Here is a 21,788-nt window from a genome sequence, read left to right as displayed (position 1 = left end):
ATTCAGAAATCTGATCGACCATGGACTTTAACATTTCAAATATAGTTACAATCTTCCCATTTGAAAAAACATGTAAATAAAACACTAATGTATTTGCAATATTTGGCATTACATTTTTTTATTATAAGAGTGGATTATAATTTTTTTTTTTATAAAAAAAATACTCACTCCGAAAGAAAAAAGTACTTTTTTGAACTCCTTGTTTTACCTTACCCTCCTTTTAGCATTTGCGCTTGGGCACCTGAACAAGTCTATCTCAGACTTCACAGCCATGGCTACGCTGTTGTCTACAATCGTTGTTCCTTCTTCTACCAAGCTCATCATCTTCAACAACAACACGCAAGAGCGTGCACTTCCAACTTTTCGTCATTTCTCAGTTAAAAAATTCAACCCTTTTTCACTTGTATCAAATAGCGACACGTCTATTCCCTTTTCCTTTTTTTCTCGATACCCATTTGCGTTTATATGTGCCCTGAACTTAGATACCAGCAAGCGCTTCGAGAAAATGTCGTCCTTTATTGCTTTTGCGGTGAACGGTGACTACGGTGACTCCACTCACGCTAAAGCCACGCATAGGAGAGGTGGTACTAGAAACCGGCTTTTGAGTGAGGGGAGAGATGAAGATGAAGCTAGAGGACCCCATTTGCCCTGGTTGTGGAGTCTTCATGCAAGATAAGGATCCTAATTTTCTCGGGTATTACCAACCAAGGAAGGTGAAAATGGAAGAGTTTTCAGATGAGGTTGATGATGGGTTTGATGATGATGGTGTAGAAGAAGATGATGATGAAATGGGGTTTTTGAATGGAAGTGAAAGTACGCTTGGAGAAGAAAGTGAGGGGTTAACAGATGAGTTAGATTGGGAAGAAGAGTATTGGGTGAAGATGATGATGAGAAGTTGGAATTGGATGGGTTTACACCTGCTGGAGTTGGGTATGGTAACATAACTGAGGAGTATTTAGAGAGGGTGAAGAAGAAGAAGGTGACCAAAGCTGAGAAGAAGAAGATGGCTAAGGAGGCTGACAAGGAGAAAGAGGGAGGTCACCGTGTGTGCTCGCTGCCATTGCTTGAGAAACTATGGCCAGGTCAAGAACCAGACATTGGAGAATCTGATACCCGATTTTGATTTCGACTCGGCTGATGAACCCTTCTGGAAGTGGCAGTGCTACTGTTGTTGTCATGGTCGTGGATTGTATTGATTGCGATGGTTCGTTCCCTAGAACTGCGGTGAAGTCATTGTTTCAAGCGTTGGAAAGAATTCAGGATAACTCGAAGCGGGCCAAGAAGCTACCGAAGATTGTTCTTGTGGCAACAAAGATTGATCTCCTTCCGTCGCAGGTTTCTCCTGCGAGGTTGGATAGATGGGTTAGAAACCGTGCAAGATCTGGAGGAGCACCTAAGTTAAACGGGGTTTATATGGTCAGTTCAAAGAAGGATTTAGGTGTGAGGAATTTGTTGTCGTTCGTGAAGGATTTGGCTGGTCCTCGTGGGAATGTGTGGGTGATTGGGGCTCAAAATGCAGGGAAGTCTACTCTGATCAATGCATTGGCAAAGAAACAAGGAGCTAAAGTTACAAAGCTCACGGAAGCTCCAATTCCTGGGACAACACTTGGGATCTTGAGAATTGCAGGAGTTTTGCCGGCTAAGACTAAGATGTTTGACACTCCAGGGCTTTTGCACCCATATTTAATGTCAATGAGATTGAACCGGGATGAACAAAAGATGGTTGAGATCAGGAAGGAACTTCGGCCTCGGACATACAGAATTAAGGCAAGTTACTTAATGCTATTGCTGTTCTCTATCCTTGATCTATATTGTCAGGGCTGCTTTTGTTTTCTTGCTTAGATTTTAAGTGTGCTTTGTGGTTGTTCACAAGTTAAGACTTAAGAGCTAACAATAATGATGGAAGTTCTTATTTAAGTGTTATGTTTTCATTTACTACTACATAACAATTATGGCCATTATTTGGCATTTGAAGATTCTGATCCTCAACTATGCATATTGAATCAAGTTTGCATGGTTTTTATGCATATTAGTATGTATATTTCAGAAAAGAAGAAATGTTCTCACATGCTGGTTTTAATTTATAGGTAGGGCAGGCTATACAAATTGGTGGCTTGACAAGACTTGACCTTGTTGAAGCCTCTGTTGAAACAATATATGTCATAGTTTGGGCATCAGCAAATGTTTCTCTTCACATGGGGAAAATAGAAAATGCTGATGAGGTTTCGAGAAATCATGTTGGTATCAGACTGCAGGTAAGCCTTTCCTTGTTCTCCTAGCTACGGGTGTGCAAAAACCGGTTCGGTAAAAAACCGAACGGGTTTCAAACCGTTTCATTTTCATATCCAAATAGCTGAGCTGATTTTGAAAACCGATTCAGAACCGAATTGGGTTTAGAAAATCGGTTCTGAACTGAACCACTTTTAAACTGGTTCCAAACCGGGTTTTGGACTGTTTTTCAAATAAAAAAATTGATTTAGGTGAAAACTAGATCGGTTAACCGAACCGGTTTTGTAAAAACAATTCGGTTAATCAAACTGGTTTTGTAAAACAGGGTAGTTATCTTTTTTCCAAACCGGTTCGGTTTCAGTTCGGTTACAATCTAGTTTGGTCCGAACTGATTTTTTTGCACACCCCTATATATATGTCTCAATTTTATTTCATTTTTTTACTGAGGAGGCTGAAAACTGTATTTTGCCATCTTTATTTCATTTGATTAATTTTCTCATACCTAATCCCGTCTTAACAAGAGTAAACATTATAATCTTCACAAGCTAGGGAAAATCTTATATCTACTTGGGAAAAAGGGTTTCCTACACAAAACAATTATAATTGATTATTTAAAGTTAGTTTGGGTACACTTCTCAAAAAATATTTATAAGAGAGGAAATAAGAAAGTAAAATGAATTGAACTTCTTTCATAAATTAAAATCAACTTATGCATTCAACTTTTATAAAAGTTCTCTTGTATAACTTCTCCAAAAGCTAAGGAGGATAAGTTGATTTTAACTTATGGAATAAATTTGATTCTTTTTGCCCTTTATTTTCTTCTCCTATAGGTGCTTCTTGAGAAATTTATTATTCTTAATATAATTTTTTCCCATCTCACTTAATGGTCTTTCTGTTCTCATTTAACCTTTGATAGAAAAGAAGACTTGCACAGTGTCTATAGGTTATACTTAGCTAGTCTATGTACCAGGAATCTAACAAAAAACATATTTTGTGGTTTTTCCTTTAAGGGTTGGGAGTTTAAGAATGATGATAGGTAGAATGTGTTTGTGCATATTTGTGAGTTTTGAACTGAAGAATGATGATAGGGGGAATGTGCTTGTGCATATTATGGAGTTTTGAACATCATATGCATCAAATTGATTAATATTTCTCAAGAAAGCTAAAACCTTACCATGTTGAAAAGTGGAGGACCTTTTATTTTATTAAATAAACTTAAACTATATACCCAAACATTTTTCAAATCCAAATTATGGGAAACAAAAAAAAAAAAAAAGCCTATCACACTTTGATTAACATTGTAGTAGATATTCGAATCTGAAGTAGCTTAATGTTTTGAAAAATGAGTTTGCTCTGGTGGATTATCTTGAGCAGTCATTGAAATAAAGAGTAACTGAAATGAAGCTAAATATGGTGAAAAATGACCGGCTTCTTGAGTCAGAAATTATGAAAAATTTGATTGTTCAAAAGTAAAAAACTAAAAACCATTTGCAAAGGTTTTCACACGTGTAGAAAGAGGCCTGTGGAATGTGGTATAAACTTTTATTTATTTTTGTTGTTCCCAAATACACAAAGCGTGTATTGGTTAGTAGATATACAGAAAAAATCTGCATACTTTTTTAGGGTTTAAATTCTTTTTAGCGTTTTCATACGTTTTTAGCCTTAGTTGGTCCTTATGTTTTATGAAAGTTTCATATCAGCTATAGGATTAGTTTAGAAGCTTAGGAGCTTACTATTTGTTATTGATAAATGCTTTTATTTTTGCTGTGGGCAATTCATTATGCCTAATGTTCTGCATCAAAGAGTATAGTATACCAATAAGATATGACCCAAACTATTTCTTTGGTTATGTCATAGTGTCATACGTTAGTTGTTTCTAGTTTAAACTATGCTTAATTGCATTTTTGGTCTCTTAATTTTTTTAATTTTGTGAACTTCATCCCTCCGTTTATTTTTCGCGAGCCCTCAACTATTTTAATTGCAATTTTGGTCCATCTATTGACTTAACATTCAATACTTAACGAAAATGCTCACATAACAAAGTAATAGAGTGTCATGTCATCATATGTGTTGGTGTCAATGCATTAGAATGTCAACATCAGCATTTTCAATAAATATTGGGTGTTAAGTTAATAGATAGACTAAACTAAAATAGTATGGGATCAAATTCACAAAAAAAAAAAATGAAGGAACGAAGTTAACAAAAACCAAAAGTGCAACTAAAATTTTAAATTATTAATGAACAAAAACTTCTTCGATTGTTGTTTTATATACTTCAATTTGACAAATAGGGGTGTCACTAGCCTTTGATGGAGTTGAAGTAACCTTGAGAGAACCTTTGGTGCTTGACCGGGCACCATCCCTAGAGAAGCCAGGATTTTGGCTACCAAAAAGCAATATCTGATGCTATTGGCAACCAAACCAAACTTGAAGCTCAAAGAAGGAAACAACAACTTGAAGATGAGGGTACGGAGTACGTGGGGGCGGGGGCTAAGTTATCTGCATGAAAAGAATTTTGCCTTATTTTTCTTAAGGATGTTAACTGAATTGGCGTGTTGCAGAGGCAATAACATGTTTTTTGCAACTAAAGGCAAAGCTTCTATGCCCATTTGTATCTACTAGTTGGTGTGATAGCCCCCCACCAACAAGTACACATAAATGCATTCCTCGCTGAATAGGTGTCACATATTTATGTAATTTTGACTTTTGAGATGAGTCGTAAGACCTGGTCTTTAATGTACATAAATTGTTGAGTAATATTTGTGCATTATAGGAGGGGTAAAGTTTTTCAAATTTTGTGTATTGATTGTCTTTGCACCTAAAAAAATGTAGGAATATAATTCATTTATTTGTGGCCGATTAATTACTCTTGGACTGTGTTTTGTCATGTTTCATGAAGGCGCAACGCCTCTTTTTTAATGCCCGTTTACGTTAAAGATAAAAACAAATAACTAAAAAATACACATTCAAATACCAATAGTAATAATTCAGATTGATATATACTATCTCTATCACAATAGTTTAAAATTACTAGTGATAAAGTAATTTTATCAAACTCTAACCCAAATCAACACAAAGTCTGAAACCATGGTTTGGTTTACAATGAAAAAGTTAAAGCGCCGAACGCCGCTTGGCAATTACGAAGTTGAATGCGCCCATTTTATGTTGTTTTTTAAATTTCAGGTGGTGAAAGCCATGAGAAAACAAATCCAAACAGAGAAGTCTTTTTTCCTTCTTTTTTTTTTCTCATTTTGTAATTTGAATAATTGTAGGTTGTAGCAGCTTTTACAACATCAGTACATAAAACAGTCACATTTTTTTCTCCATCTTTTTCCTTTCCCTATTTACCATACATTTTGGCAAAAGGCAGAGAAGGATAGATTGGAAGTTTGAAACCTTGCCTATACAAGAAGTTACAGGAAGTTGAAGCTACGGATAACAACATGATACAAACATATCAGCTAAATGACCTAAAGCTAAGGCCTTGGGTCCAGTCTCTTAGGTTGGTAGCTTCTTTTAAAAGGGTTCATCTCTAAAAGCTCATGCAGTTCCTTTGGGTCCAGTTTCTTCTGCAAAAATAAAAAAAAATAAAAAAAAACCCAAACTCAATCATTATTGCATCATTGAAACAACACAACACACAACACTACTCAATTTGAATTTTGAATTGAACCTAATGAATTCAAGTATTTATTCAACCCTTTTTACCTTGGGATTCAGAAGATCGAATAAACTCTTCAAAAAGATCTTCACCAGCATCAAAATCAAACGAATCAGGAAGCAAATCAACCACATCATTGCCATCAAACCCATCCTCGCCATAGAAGGCTCCATCATCGTGCTGCTGGCTTAGCCAGTAGTCATGGTACCATGTCAGTGTCGTCACCAGCTGCCACCATTCTGGAGAAAAATCCTCCACTTGGCGGAACGCGGCGGGAATGTAAAGAGGGGCGTTAGGGTTCAGTGTTGATCTTCCTCCGGAGACTAGTGCCATCTTCCTCAACTTGATTAAACGATTCTGATCCTTGTTCTTTGGCTGCACCACAACCAAATCAACAGAAACAAAACAAAACAAATTGTTAACAAGAAACAAAAATTATAAACAACCTTATCAAACATCAAATTAACACGTTTTCGAGTATATAAACATCGATTCAACACTTCAGTTCTAAAATTTCGAAAATCTATATAGAGAGATATCACGATTGATTCCATTAACTTCACAAATATGCAAGATATTTTTCTTTTTTCGGAGAAATTATGGACGGTGTCAAAATAAAATGAGGTGATCATGATTCACTAAATATCTGAAAAATAGTGGCTATGTTTTGTTTAGGAATCGCAATTTTCGCAACTCTTTTCTCCCATGGAACAACGTAAATCGATCATACATAAAAAAACAAATGAAAATTAAAAGAAAAAGGTCAGATCTCAAACAAGAAATTCAACACCACCTCTCTTTTGACTCCTTTGAGCAAAAGATCCGTTCAATTGTTACGGAATAAAATATTCAAGCGATAAAAGAAGAAAAAGATAAAGAACAGGAACAAGAAAATAAAGCGTAGCCTGAATGAAATTTCAAAACCTAGAAATCCAAACAAGCAAGAAAGAACCAAATCCATGAGCTTCCAAGCATCAACAAGCAAATAATCAATTTCGCAGAATTACAAACAAAAACCAGCAAAGAAAATCGATCGCTCGAGATTTTTCATTTTTTGGAACTTGTTTCCCTTCAATTTCTTCAAAACACAAACGAAAAGAAAAAGAACAAGGAAATTGAACTTGATCGGAGCAAAACCTTGAAATCGCGAAGCAATCAGAGAGAGAGAAGAGAGAATTACCTGAGAAATTTCGTTGTCCACCCGCGAGAGTCACGCGTCGAGGCGAGTGGCGAGGGCGCTATTATATAGAGGGTGCGAAAGGGATCACTCTGAAGCTACGGTTCGGGGGAAAAGTGGGGCCCACCAAGGTAGGTTTGGTGAACGCACCGTCCTGTGTGCGTCTTGGTTCGGACCCAAACGGCGCTGAGGTCAAAGTCCACTCTGCGCGTATTCTTTCTTCCTGTCCCTGTCTGTTTGTTGACCCTTTGACCTATTTATTATTCTTTTCACCACCGTTTCCACTATTTTTCTCGTTTCATTTTCTTCTTCTGCGGTTATTAATGGTTTTACAGTTTGTTGTTGTGCCTTAACCATCCAAAACTTACCCCCCCCCCAAAATTCTAGCATTGGTTCATTTGCTAAACTGGTAAAGTATGTGCTCTACACGCACAACATTGGCTAAATTAAAATTAACGAGTCTTGGCACAAAATGATGTATGCCATCCAGGTGAAAGAGTTGGATGACGTGTTAATTAGTCTTATTTTCCTTGTTACATAAGTAAAGCTTATTTTAATACTTGAAAATTATGAGGTTAGTCTTTTAGATTTAACCTTTTCTCACGAGGCTAAATCTTACCAATAAAGTTGAGAGTCAGCATATGAAAATGACTAGCAATAATGTAGGTTATTAAAGGAGATGGGAAATATTATAATCCACAAGTATATGAACATTAAACTTTAATTATTGTCTTAGTTTATGAAGAAAAAAAATTGTTGATGTATAGGTTGTCCTCCCCTCCAAAACCTTCGAACTCAAGGAGAATAAGGTTAGCGACAAACTAACAAGTCAATAAAAGATCTTTTATAAAAAGAAACATGTGAAATATTTGATGAATTATTTATTCGTAATTGAGTTTGAGGATGAGAATCACTTGAAGTTGTGATGTCTTATTAATGAATTTTTTTAAAAAAAAATTATGAGTATCGTGAAAATATGTTTTTATTGTGAAACTACTAGAAAAAAAAATATTGAGATTTTATACTATGTGGGATTAGTTGAAGGCAATATGGAATTTAGTAAGAGGAATTAAAGTGGTAGATGTGGGGCATGGATTTTGTATGGTAAAGTTTGATCTAACACACAACTTAGAAAAGTGTCATTTGGGGAGAGGGGTATGCGGATAATCTTTGATCATTACTTTGTTATTCATACTTGGATTCAAGATTTTGTATTCTCTAAAGTCAAATTTGATAGTACTCTAGTTTGGATACAATTTCCAAAGTTTAGGTATGGAGTATTACAATGAGAGTGTTCTTTTGGTTTTAACCACTGCAATGGAAAGGCATGTTAAGGTTGACATCAAGATGTGTAATACCCCAAGATGAAAGTTTCTTGGTGTATGCTTTAAATTTGAAATTAATTTGAATCAACTAGTAGTGGAGATGTTATGTTTCTAAAATCATTAGTTCAATGTTGAACATGAAGGTCTCAATCTATTTTCTAAGCAATGTGATTTGTACAATCATAAAATAAAATCATGTTTTGTGACATACAAAGATTCATAATGGGTGAGGGTTGTGTGTCATGCAGAAGGCGGTGACGTAGGTCAAGTCCATGGAGATGCTACACATGTAAACCTTATTGTTAATTAGGTAAGTAATGGAATTAATGATATCAAAGAGGAATAAGTATTTGTATGGAGGAGATATGCCAGCAACACTCTCTTTCTAAGACTCTCTCTAGACTAGATTACGTTTATTAAAGGAAAATAAACACAAAAGTCAATTAGAGGGTGTCAAAATTAAAGTGGGCATTAATAGTAGGAAGAATAGAATAAAATAAATGTGTGGCACTAAATATCATGCATTAAATGATATTGAGGCAAGAAGGGCTGACGTTATTTCCTTTAAGCACAATGCTAACAAAGGGACAATTAAACAATTTTAGGAGCAAGTCAAGTGGGAAAAGACAAGAAAGATTGTGTAATGCTTTAAAGTTGGTTCTAAAAATGTCAATGTTTATCCAAGACGATAATTAAGTTTATGGGCACTTGATCAAAACCATATCCCAACTTGATATCATTGAGAGCACAAGTTGCAACAAGGAGAAACCCGAAAATGGTGCATTTGTAGATATGGACAATGCATATTCTGCTTCTCAAAATAAGGGTTTTGTTCGTGCGTATGATAACATTGTGGTTTTGATTGTGAAGTAGTTGCATCTAGTAGGCTACACAATCTAGACAAGTTTGATTTAGCGCAAGACTGGGAATGTGTAATTTGTGGGGAGCCCGTGAATGATCTTTTATCACCGCTTCGTTGTTATAATTAATAACACTTAGTTTTGTTACAATTTCTATGTTTGGGTATGGAATATTGTGACGAGAGTATTCTTTTGGCTTTAGTTGCTACAGTAGAAAGACTTGTTAAAGTTGGCATCAAGACAATGATGCCTTAGGAGGAAAGGAAAGTTCACTGTGTATGTGTTGAAATTAATTTGAACAAATTATTAGTTAGGAGGTTGTGGTTTGAAAATCATTGGTTCTATTTTGAATATATTTTTTTTGTCTATTTTGTAAGTAGTGCAATTTGTATGATCACACAATAAGGTCATGCTTAGAGAGACAAGAAGATTCATAGGGGAAAATGTTGTCTCTCAGGCAAAAGGTAATGACTAGGTAAAGTCCATAATGATGGAACACATGTAAACCCTAATGTTAAGGGAATAAGTATTGTAATTAGTGATGTAAAGGGGAAAAAAGATATGTATGGAGACTAAATTATGGTTACAAAAGGAAAATAGATACAATTGTCAAAACAATTAATTGTTGCAAAAATGAAAGTAGTCATTAATGGTGGAAATAATAAAAGAACACAATCACAAGGGATAAATATCATGCATTAAATTATAATGAGGTTGGTAGAACTAACATTATTTCCTTTAAACATAATACCAATAAAAGGGTGGTTACACAATAGTAGGAGTAAATCAGTGAAGACAAAAAATATTGTTTAATGATTTGAAGTTGATTCCAAAAATGATAACGGTTATTAAGGATAATAATCAAATTTGTGGATATCATTTACACAAGTGGCAACAAGAAAAAGCCTAAAAATGATATGCTTGTGGATATGAACATTGTATCTTTTGTTTCTCAAAATGGGTGTGTTCTTGCTTTTGGTATCATGACAACCATAATTTTGGAAGTAGTTATGCCGAATAGAATACATATTCTAGATAACATGAAACCATCAAATCCAATTATAGGTAAGGTAGCATTATAAGTTGGAGAATAACACAACCATACGTTGCATGAAGAGGAAACAATGAATATTGTGGATATGATGACAACTTAAACCTCAATGTCCCAAGCTTAACAACAAGACTCAATGTCCCAAATTTTTGTTGATTTTGATAACTGTGTTTAAAGATTTATATATTCTTTCATGAAATGTTAAAGGACTTGCAAACAAAACAAGTTACTAGCATATGCGCATTAGATGATATTGTGGTATAAAGCTAGTCTAATTTTCCTTTTTGAAGCTCATATCCTTATCCAATATTATTAGTTATAAAACAATTGCTAAAGTGATTATTAATAAATTGAAACCAACCATCGAGATTATGTTAGTTATAAAAGCCCTATCTCATCTTGCTTATGTGTTCTTACTCTTGTAAAATTGTCACATTAATTATCATCCAAGCAATAAATGATGCATTCAAAACCCATTTGAAAATTGGTAAAAAGGTCTTCTGATTTCTCTTTTTTCAATATTAAGCCATCACTTACCAAAAATTTAAGTCTATTAGTAAAATATTGAGGCCAATTCTTTTTATATCTTCTCTCTTCACACCCCCAATTTGTCATTTATAAGACCTAAAATATCATCCCTACTTTATTTGCACCATACTCTTCCCTTATCATCACTTATCGCACCCCTTACACCTTCCCTTCTCCCTTAGGCACACACAAACACAAATTATTTTTTTAGGAATGATTTGAGATGATTTCTGAGCTACTTTAGTCATGATTGATAAAAGAATGGTTACTAAGGAAATTGATGCTTAGAACACCACACATGACACATTGAACACCACATGGGACAAATGAACATCATGCATGTAGTTGCTAAGGCAGACTTTACATATCAAACGTGGAGGAAGCAGACCCATACACGATCATTTTGTTTTTTCATTGTATTTAATTTCAGTTGTATTTTAAGTTTTGACTATTTTGTTTTGACTTATATATTATACAGTTGACTTGTTTTTATTTGACAAATATTTTTACCTCATATTTTATTTATAAGTCATTCAACCTATAAATTTATTAAGTTATTTTAAAAAATATAAAAATTAAATGTATAACATGAAAATTAACTTAATTAAGTTATAATACAAAATAATTTTTGTAATATATTAAAGCATAACTTAGTTACAGGAACTAATTTTCGTAGTATTGAAACCGTGTTGGCCTCAAATTTTCAAAAAACATACACATTTGGAAAACTAGTTTTTAAAAAGAATATTTTTCTAAAACAAATACCAAAAAACGGATGGAGTGCAAAAAAAAAAAAACAGGTTGTAAATAGAATCCCAAACTAAAATTAAAACTACAAAAAACTTTTTCGTAAACATTTAGAATTATACTATATACACAACATGAGTTTATTTTCCAGCATGATTACTTCTTGAAGGCTTTTTTAAAGAGAGATACAGTGTACTAGATAATTATTGGAAGGCATTATTATTTGTCACTTCTTGGCATGTTCATCAATTCTATTTGATTCCATTCCATGTCTAATGACGTGGGAGCAACCGATGCAAAATCTCCCCAATAATTAGTTTCGTGCACATGGCTTGCTTCGCGTGGCCAAATTGAAAGATATATATTATATTATATACGATATAAAAGCGATTCTACACCACTAAAAGCACGTCCGGCAAAAATCATGATCATACAGTGTTTTATGTCTTTCTCCTCAATTATATCTTGGAAAGATAAAACCCACTTAATATATAGATGCAACTATTGTTAAGCCCTGCCATGTGGCTCAATCATTAACTTTGATTTAAATATTGAAATAAAGTTGTTTCGATTTAGATTGACCTTGGAGTGGTAACAAATATAATAGTAGTTTCAAGTATAGATTATGTGGATGAAAGTACATGAAACAATATAGTTTCTTAAATTGAGGTAAAGTTTTTTTCCTCCAGTCTTCAAAAACAGGTACTTTTTTTTTACACATATTAAGGACTCGAAATATATTTTTGTTAGAAATATTTATTATGTTATAAATGCAAAAAACAATTTAACATTTATTTCTTGAGTAGTTTAAAACATCTAAAAAGGTATTTAGCCCTTCTTAACCTATGTACATAATATAAAAAATAATTAAAATACGAACGGTTTAATTATTAGATTGTTCAACTCACCATTTTATTGTTATTTCAAGTACTATTAAAACTCACTACATTTATATCAACAAGCTATGTTTGGATTTTTGGTGAGAGTGTTTCAAAAGTATATTTGAGAATAAATTATTTTAAAGTTGTATTTGATTATATCTAAAAGTATGTTTGAGAACAAGATTTTGTGTAGTAACTCAATTTTACAAAAGTAAGACTTGAAATATTTTTACAACTCAATTTGCATGCATTAATCCAAACATGTAACATATTTCACTTTAATAGTTCTGTTGGTAGCGACAGACTAATAATTTGTGTTAACGTTTTCTAATTATATTAGTATCTATGGGATTAGTAATTTTTTAAATAAAAAACTTTAGAATAAAAGTAAAATAAATATATAGTTAGATGAAGAAAAATGTTAAGGAAGGAAAATAGTATACATTATTATTTTTATATATTTTTTTTAAGTTTTAGAATCACGTTTTCGCCTTCAAGAATTGATTCTATTGAGCATGGCTCAACTTGTTGGACTAGTTTCAAAACTAATTCTCATATTTTGTTTTTTTGTTGTCGGACATATTTTTATAGTAAGAGAGGCCTTACAACAAGGCCGGTGCATACCAAGTTTAGTTAAGAGGCCCATTAGGTATGGAGAAGAAACACGACTAAATCCCTCAAACTTTGTAAGCAAATGTGTTAATTAAACTCAAAATAGTTTTGATTATATCCATAATTATGTTTTATTAATATATTTCCGTTTTTTTAAGAAATATTTTAGTTTACTGTAAAAAAATACTTTAGTCATTTACGTTCGAAGATTTTGTGTAACGTATTAAAACACTTTTATATTTTGAAAGTTTAATATTATTAAAGAATAAGAGTCTGAAAGTGATTTTTTTTTAATTTGAAAATAAGAAATTAAAATAGAGATATGAAGATAAAAAGTAATTCAAAATAACTTATATTTTGATGCAATTTTTTTAAGTTGTTGACATCTCACACAAAATTCGTTCAGTGGTGTAGTTCCGTGCACATCTATAAGATTGACAGTGTGTTCTGCTGGGTATGGCATTCTGGTAAATATTTCAATGGAGGGGTGGTGTCTTTATCATTGAAAGAGGGGGTTTTTAGCATTTTCTAATTGTTTGGTTTGTGAAGATTCTTGGCATGTGGGACGAATGAAATGGTAAGGCTTGAAGAAACATGAGAAATTGAATCCACGGCCAGAGAAGTTTGCATATAATATGACCTATACTTCCATCTGAATCTTCTTCAAGTTCTTATTAATTTATTACATAATTTGTTTTTTAATCTGCATTGTTTTTTTTTTTTTTTGTCTAACAGTTTTTAATGAAGTAAACACATGCTTGCCTCTGTCCATTGCAGGGACTTCATGAATAGTAGCTTAGTTTATGTGAAGATCATAAGAGGAAGATGAGAAGACACTGTAGGCTTTGGTGGCCAAAGCAACTTTTATCAAATAAAGAATCATCATCCAGTATTTTGTTGGGGTGGTTTGTCACCTGCTCACCATCATCCCTTGACATTATTGCAGCCTTTACTTGCAGTGAAGTCTTGCTTTCTAGTTATAGTCCTGGCATTCAGGTATAAAACTGAATTCGAGTTCTCAATCCCTTTTCCTTGCATGCATTTTAGAGTAAAGCAAATGAAATAGCAATGAATTTATTGGTTGTATGTTTGTTACAACTATTAATTGCAGAGGAAATTTTAACTTTCCTTTTTAGTGATATTAAACAAAGTTCCTGCAAGAGCTGTCAAGTTTAAATAGAAAACGAACTTTTTCCTCTTAGAATATCCAGTAATTTATGTATAAAATTTATTGCAAGATATTCACAAATTTGTGGAAAAAACATATAAAGTTTAATGGGAAAATAAATTGATTTGGATTGGCATCATTTCACACTTGAAATGGTGCATAACTACTTTGAGTTGGTTATGAAAATCTTGGTTCTATAACAATATGTGGTGATAGTGATACTGTTAAGTTCTTTTAATGATTTTTTCATACAACTTGTCTTTAGATGGTTTCTGGAATGATCCAGTGTAATGAGGGAATCATTTATGGCACATGGGGGAGCATGCCTTCAGTTCTTGAGGATAAGTCCAAGTTCTCTGTGCTTGGTCTGTGTGTCACTGACCCTACTACTAGTAATGGTTTGATGAATGGGAAAGAAGATGACAAAAAGAAGTTCTCTGAGTATGGCAATGCTTTGCAAGAGGGAGGTACAGATAGAAAGAATAACTCTAGGAGTTGTCGTTGCTTCCAGTTAGATGGTTCATTGAGGAAAAGTAGCCAATATGTTCTTGGAAGAAGTAATTGGGTTCTGGTCATGTTTGATTCTCCTGAACAGAATGATGTAGGAATACACAGGCTTCCAAAATTGCATCACATTCATTGGAATGGACTAACTATGTCACAATATGATGTTCCGGTACGTAAGTCATTATTTCTTATACTTTCCTTTCTGCAAGTACTTGTGATTTCTCAAGACTTTTTTCCCTCTCTCAAACAGATATATATGATATTTAACCACTTGTAGGTTATAATTTATGAAACACCCTCTTATGGTGCTCATCATTTTTTATTATGTCATCTGGGTTCAAATGAGCAAGCTAAAACTTCCATTAAAAATCCTAAATGGGTCGACGAGCTTCATAAAAAGCAGCAATTCAATAATTCATTGAATTGCTAATGGAATTTTTCTTAGTCATATTTGTGTATGCAGATTTTTGTCTTCATTACTAATCCTCCTTTTCAAAATTTCACCTTAGGATACAATTATTCTGGCCATTAATTGCACAGCTGCTGCTAAAAGAATTTTTGAGACACACCTGGTCCAAGAAGATCATTGAGCCAGCTCTCCATATTTCCCATGTACACACTTTAACTATTGATGCACCATCTCTTGCTCAGTTGACTTTCAAGCTCTGATGGATCTATGTTGTGACTTTTCAGGCTTTATGTTGTCATGGGGCACCTGTTTTCCAAATTTTGGGCTTCGATCTCCACCATGCACTGGCAACTTTACACATTTCAACTCTTCATTGGTTCATTTCACTTGTATATTCATCACAGATACAGGCATTAGCAGCCTTCTGGCGGCTTTTCAGGTAATGAATTCTGGTTCAGTTTTAGATGTTTGCCATGAGTAAGGAAATGATTTGAATGAGAATTGAATGCCCTAATTTGGTATTTTGTTTCACAAATGGAACTTTCTAATGTAAGTAGTTTTAGGCAATTCAATAAGTTATTCACATAAGAAGTCCTTGTCTGCTCACAAAATTGACAATTTTTGAAATAATTACATGGAGAGACATATACTCACCAAATAGATGCTAGTAAGGTGATCTCGTCGGTCAAATTTTCCCTTTTTTCTTGTGGAGAACTATATTTTTTATGTAGATAATCCTTCATACTAAGCTATAATATATCTCTGAAAACATTGGCAATGAGTTTTTTTTAAGGAACAAGAGCCTATTACAGCTAGCTATTTAGAAGCTGAAGCTTTAGTAAATTTGAAGATAACTTGTGATATCATAAAAGTGGAGATCACAAGAGTCCCCTTGTATTTTCTGAAAACCATGTTATTGGTTGCACACATCTATTTGTGATTTAGTATACTTTAGAAGAATAATTGTTATAGATACACAAATATTTTGCACGCATGCTCTTCTTTCTCGCATATTTTCATGAAGTTGCTGGCTATTTTGGCAGTGGTCGGAAATGGAATCCTGAGGCAGTGGTTGGATAGCTTTGACTATACTGTGAAGCAACAAATTGTTGGATCTCTTTTATTTACACCACTTCTACTTCTTTTACCAACTACTTCCTTTTTCTATATATTCTTTAGTATCGTGGACACAACCATTAACCTTGTCTGTCCACTGATTGAAGTCACTACTATTTCGGTAATTCATGTTACCCCTTATACCAAGATATTTCTTTGGTTGGTAAGACCAGGAAGATTCCCTTCTGGAATATGGCTTGAAATTATTGGTTGTCAGAGTAATAGTACTGCTTCTCCAAGTGCTGATTTTACTGATGAAATAACCTCATACAAGGAGTCATTACATCTAAAGGATTTTAATAGAGAAAAATCTAGTAGTCTAGTTTCAGCTCTCCACAGCAACTACTTGAGCATAGGTGAGGCACGATGCTACTTGTAGGTTCAGACTGATGCTTCGGTTGTCAAGATATGTCTCTATGTTGATTAATAGGGAAATTGAATGTGACATCATGTGGTCAATGTGCAGCTTTGTTTCATGAAAATGTGTAGACTTGCTCTATTAATTTTTGTGGCTTTTACTTGAAGAATTTGGATATATATTGTCAATGTGCAGCTTTATTTTATGAAAATGTGTAGACTTGCTCTAATAATTTATGTGGCTTTTACTTGAAGAATTTGGATATATAGTGTGAATTATCTTTGATGTGTATTATAGTAAATCCAGCAGTGATGATGATCTTTTAGGTTTTGGTAATTTTCTTTCTGCCTGATTGCATATCAAGATAAAAGCAGTATATCATAGGATCCAGACATTATCGAACATTCTTTAAGAAATGTATTTGAAAACTTGACAGAAATTTTGATTGTGATATCAGACTTTTTCTTCTTGATGTTTTGATTGCTGTGACCTGGGAGTGGTGACAGTTTGCATTATATGCCACTGTTGTATTTTTGCATGGACAAACATTACTTACTTCGATGGATTAAATTTCAGGAAAAATGATCTCACCTCACTAAAAACATGTTTTTTGGGAGTTTCAGGGTCATCCATCTCCACAGTGGCTCATGGAATACTCATTGGACAAAGGTGTGATATCCTGGTGCTAAGTGCTCTTATGGTTTTTATGATTTGATAATCCTGTTTCTTTGATTTTTTGTTTAGCTTTTATTTAATAACACTTTTTGTATTTTTTTCCTTTTACTCTCTCATTGACCAGAATGTCATCTATGCGCAGCATCCTTCTACCTTCACCAATGCCATGGACGTCCATGCACTACAAAGAGAGTATTGGCGCCTTTGTCATGATTCACTTATTGAATGCTTTATAATTGTTCTTCCATAGTTTAGTAAGTTCCTACTCGAGTATGGTACAGTCGGCATTTTTATTTTGTTTTTGCTTTTCCCATGCTGAAATTGGTGTGTGCTATAGAAAAGTAACATTTTTTTTTATTTTCTGATTTTGTAAATATATTGTTTAACTCTTATGCCTCGGCGCAAATATATGTTTTATTGTTTATTCTTTTCTTTTTAATTGTGGGTGAAAAATTGAAAATCAAAGTGGGAACCAGAGAAAGTTTGCTGGTCTGGATCCTGCATCCAACTGATGTCCAATTTATTTAGTACCCAAATACATATAGGAAGGGATTTACTTCTTTCAAGAATAAGCTTAGTCTAACTTGATAACTTTTAATAAATATTGAATTTTGTTAATTCAACTGTTAGTTTGAAAATTCTTTTTAAGTAGATTAAGTTTATAATTTTTTTTAATAATTTAAAGATGATTTGATATTTTATCAATTAATTTTATTTTACTGTATGGTTTATTTTTTTAAAAGTGTAAGTAAATATTGTGAATGTTCAATTTATTTAAAGTTTCACATGTATAATTACCAAAAAGATATTAAATGATTTAAATGTTGGATTTGCCAAATTTGTATTCTATAAGTTAATACAGAGAGTAAACGAACTTGGCGAGTAAATGACCTTTTCTTATATATAATGAGAGCATGAGAGGAGTAAATTTTAGTAATTTAACTAAAACGGTTAAGTGGTAAAATAATTGTAAGAATAAATTAAGTTTTTAGTCTTGAAATTGGATTTTTAGTTTTTAAGCAAAGTTTTGATTGATCAAGATTTTTAATTTTTTATAAATTCGATTTTTAGTTCTTAAACAAAAGTTTGATTGATGAAAATTCTTTAATATCATAAATAAAAATATTTACTTGAGTGCAAAATATATTAGACACAAATTATAAAATTTTAAGTCTAATTTTTAGACTTAGAGAGTAGGAAAATGATTTGTTGTTTAGAGTTTTATTAATCAAGACTTGATGATAGAAATTCGTCTTAGTATAAATACATGTTGAATCTTCTAAATATTGAAGAAAAATTTTATTATTTTAAGAAGGTACATTCAGTTATTTAAATTTATTTTTCCCTTATTGTTATTGTATATTAATTTATTTTTCTTTATTTTTTATTATTGTATATTTTAAATATAAAATTGATCTTAATTTTTTACTGGAATAGTTGGAAACTCCTTATGTTTAAGGTTTCTGACAAGTGTTTAAGTATTCAGCTTACATTCTCACCTTCGGATTGCATTACTTTTATTATTTTTTAGCACTAATCTCGTGATTAACAATGGAATGCATTGAAATTTTCAAGTAGTATCTAATCTCTTTTGGTTGAAATCACTGACACAAACCTCTTTAACCGTGCTGAATACAGACAAATGTTACTTCACGGGAGCAATCCAACTGTACAAACTGAATACCTAACCCTCAATAACTGGTTGATATGGACGGTTAACTCTTCCCACTTTTTTCTATGCATAAAAAAAGGTACACGCATTCTAAATAGGATAAAGGAAAGGTGAAAATTACAACAAATAGAAATATATAATAGAATAAAACCAAGTGTTTTTACAAGCGATTATACAAATCCACACCACCACATTGTATCACCAATTAGTCACAACAGGAAAACATAATCTCTAATACACCTTTTTTAACACACACTATGTTATTGGTTAAAATTTAAAAGAGTGTGTCGAAGCATTTTTCTTAGTCACAAATATGTTACTTGACTTAATTCAGTTGATGGGCACAGGCACGGCAAGATCCATGACATACTAAGAACAAGGTATCTCTATCTATAAACAAAAAGAGCTAAATTTTCGCAAGATTTGGTTCGCATGTGATTCCACAGTTGAAAGGGATTGCTGTAAAATGTGAAGGTCATTTTCCATATAACTAGCTAAAATAAAGGTCACAACTGCAAGATTAAAGGGTAATTCTTTATAGTAAATGCATAAAATTAGTTAAGACCCAAAGAAATGCATAAATTAGTTCACGGGAATGCTATTGAACACTCAAAAGGATTCTCATAGTGCCAGGTCTATGTAAAAGACAAGGAAGAGCAAGGGGTCAGAGGTTAGTGCACTGTGCTTCCTAGTTTTTCTGTCACGTTCTGAGTTAGTTACTCTGAGGGTGCATTGGGAAATCACATGGGAATGCACATGTGAGATAGCTACCTGTCCTATTCACACTAACCATTCACATGAAAGAAATCCATCAGCTCCTTGTTTTAACTTGTAGTAAGATTGAGCAATTATTCACCCTGGTTCCTTTGTTTCCCCTCATTTTTATTTGCATAAATTGTTATTTTTGTTTTTCGATGACAAATATATTCTTGAAAAATGAAAATATAAAATTTAGTCCTTGAAAGTGTAAAAATTGTAATAAATATATCCGGCTGTTAACTTCCATCCATCACCGTTAATAAAATAGTCTACGTGATACAGAGAAACAAATTTGTCACTGAAATGATTATCAACGTTGATTGCCACAATAGGGACATATTTGTCATAATATTTTTTTTTAACTTTTCGTTTTTCCACTCCACTGATAAATGCATTCCTGAAAGATGAAAATGTAAAATTTAGTCCCCGAGACTATAAAAAGTGCGACAAATATATCCAGACGCTTAATAATTAATTATATATGAAAGAAGTTAAGGAAAAAGGGATTAAAAAAACAGTAAAATACAACTTAAGATTTGAACTCTTATATTTTGATTATTTATCTATTTATTCATCTATCAAATTGTTAATTAGTTTTTTAATTAATCAATATAACTACTTATTTTCCAAAATAAAATAAATTTCTTTAGTTTTATGATATAAAAAAATTACATTTAAAAAATTGAAAGCATTTTATTTCTTGAAATTTTTTGTTTCTTAATTAATTATTAATATTTCCACGCCAAATGGAATGCAAGGTTGTTGTAGCCCCTAAGTCAATGAGAGATACAACTCTACGTCCCAAAGACAAAAAATAAAACCTTTGTATTAGTTTTTTTTTGTTTTGTTTTGTTTCGAAGTTAACCTCTATATTAATTTGAACATTATTGTATTTTTTATTTAAATTTATTTGGGTTCTTTATTTGTTAGTAATTGTTTTCATTTCATTCATATTATGTATAATAAGGATTGTCTTAAGTGGAAGCACATAAAATTTATCCAAGGGATTCTTTCATATTTGAGGTATATATATACATTTTATTGATTAAGGAAAAAGACTTATAATTACACTTTAGCTTTATCTAGTTTAAATTTTGTTAGACTTTTTTTTTTAAAAAAATAATTGATTAAATTTTTTTAAAAATAAATAAATAAATAAATTCGGTCCCACGGCCGATTGTATCTTTTCTACTCAAAACTCTCGACATATTATTTTCAATCTAAATATAAGGGTACTTAAGTAGGAATTGGGATATGGAATAATTTTAAAGATTAAAAGTGAGAAATTTAGTAAAAATTTGATAAAATTATAAGATATATGATAAAGTTTTTTTTTTTAACAACGACAATTAAGGTTTGACAAGGAAATCAAAATAATATATATATATATATATATATATATATATATATATATATATATATATATTAAAAGGAAATTTAAAAAATATGTTGCAGTACCAAACGAATAGGAACAATAAATTATAAACACATAATAATAATAATAATAATAATAATTAGTCACAATTTATTATTAACGTTAAGATATATTTGTCACACTTTTTATATTTTCGGGGACTAAATTTTACATTTTCATCTTTCAGGGATGTAGTTGTCAGTGGAGCGATAAGATGAAAATTCAAAAAAATATTATGACAAATATGCCCCTATGGTGACAATTCACGTTTACAATCATTTTAGTGATAAATTTGTCCCTCCATATCACGTAGACTATTTTATTAAAGGTGACGAACGGAAGTTAACGGCCGGATATATTTGTCACACTTTTTACACTTTTAAAGATTAAATTTTTTATTTTCATCTTTCAGGAACACATTTGTCAATAAATTACATATTAAGGAACAAAATAACTATTTATTTTTTTCATTTAATTCCCTTGTCATAGGCGTTGGCTTCACTTCACCATTAAAAAAAGGTCTTTTGATATCTTTCACCCCTTTTTCCTCATTTGTCACGAGTTCATCCTCATTTTCGGCTGTCATTGCATAACTATTATTATACTTAAGTAGAAATGACTGTAAATGCATGTTTAGCA

The 21,788-nt window shown here is 32.3% G+C and overlaps 1 protein-coding gene and 2 pseudogenes across 2 annotated transcripts; 2 read left to right on the top strand and 1 right to left on the bottom strand.

The window, feature by feature from the left end:
- Window positions 1-203: 203 nt before the first annotated feature.
- LOC100776521 (GTP-binding protein BRASSINAZOLE INSENSITIVE PALE GREEN 2, chloroplastic-like) lies at window positions 204-5,297 on the top strand (annotated as a pseudogene).
- A 140-nt stretch (window positions 5,298-5,437) lies between these two features.
- LOC100305613 (uncharacterized) lies at window positions 5,438-7,104 on the bottom strand. Of its 2 annotated transcripts, none has more exons than XM_041012362.1 (3): window positions 6,815-7,037; window positions 5,938-6,265; window positions 5,438-5,798 (listed from the first exon to the last, which is right to left on the bottom strand). In XM_041012362.1, exons 2-3 carry the CDS (start codon window positions 6,221-6,223, stop codon window positions 5,770-5,772), a joined length of 315 nt encoding a protein of 104 aa, XP_040868296.1. In that variant the 5' UTR covers window positions 6,224-6,265; window positions 6,815-7,037; the 3' UTR covers window positions 5,438-5,769.
- Window positions 7,105-13,654: 6,550 nt separating this feature from the next.
- LOC100775981 (phosphatidylinositol N-acetylglucosaminyltransferase subunit Q-like) lies at window positions 13,655-17,728 on the top strand (annotated as a pseudogene).
- The last annotated feature ends 4,060 nt before the right edge of the window (window positions 17,729-21,788 follow it).

This window comes from Glycine max, chromosome 19, assembly GCF_000004515.6.
Source record: "Glycine max cultivar Williams 82 chromosome 19, Glycine_max_v4.0, whole genome shotgun sequence".
In the NCBI taxonomy this organism is placed as follows: domain Eukaryota; kingdom Viridiplantae; phylum Streptophyta; class Magnoliopsida; order Fabales; family Fabaceae; genus Glycine; species Glycine max.
Note: the sequence above shows the minus strand (reverse complement) of the source record. Positions and strands in the feature narration are given on the sequence as shown.

Coding starts and splice junctions, on each gene's coding strand:
- LOC100305613 (XM_041012362.1), bottom strand. CDS start 6,223: ATGGCACTAGTCTCCGGAGGAAGATCAACACTGAACCCTAACGCCCCT. Junction 5,799..5,937: donor TCGATCTTCTGAATCCCAAG/GTAAAAAGGGTT, acceptor TTATTTTTGCAG/AAGAAACTGGACCCAAAGGA.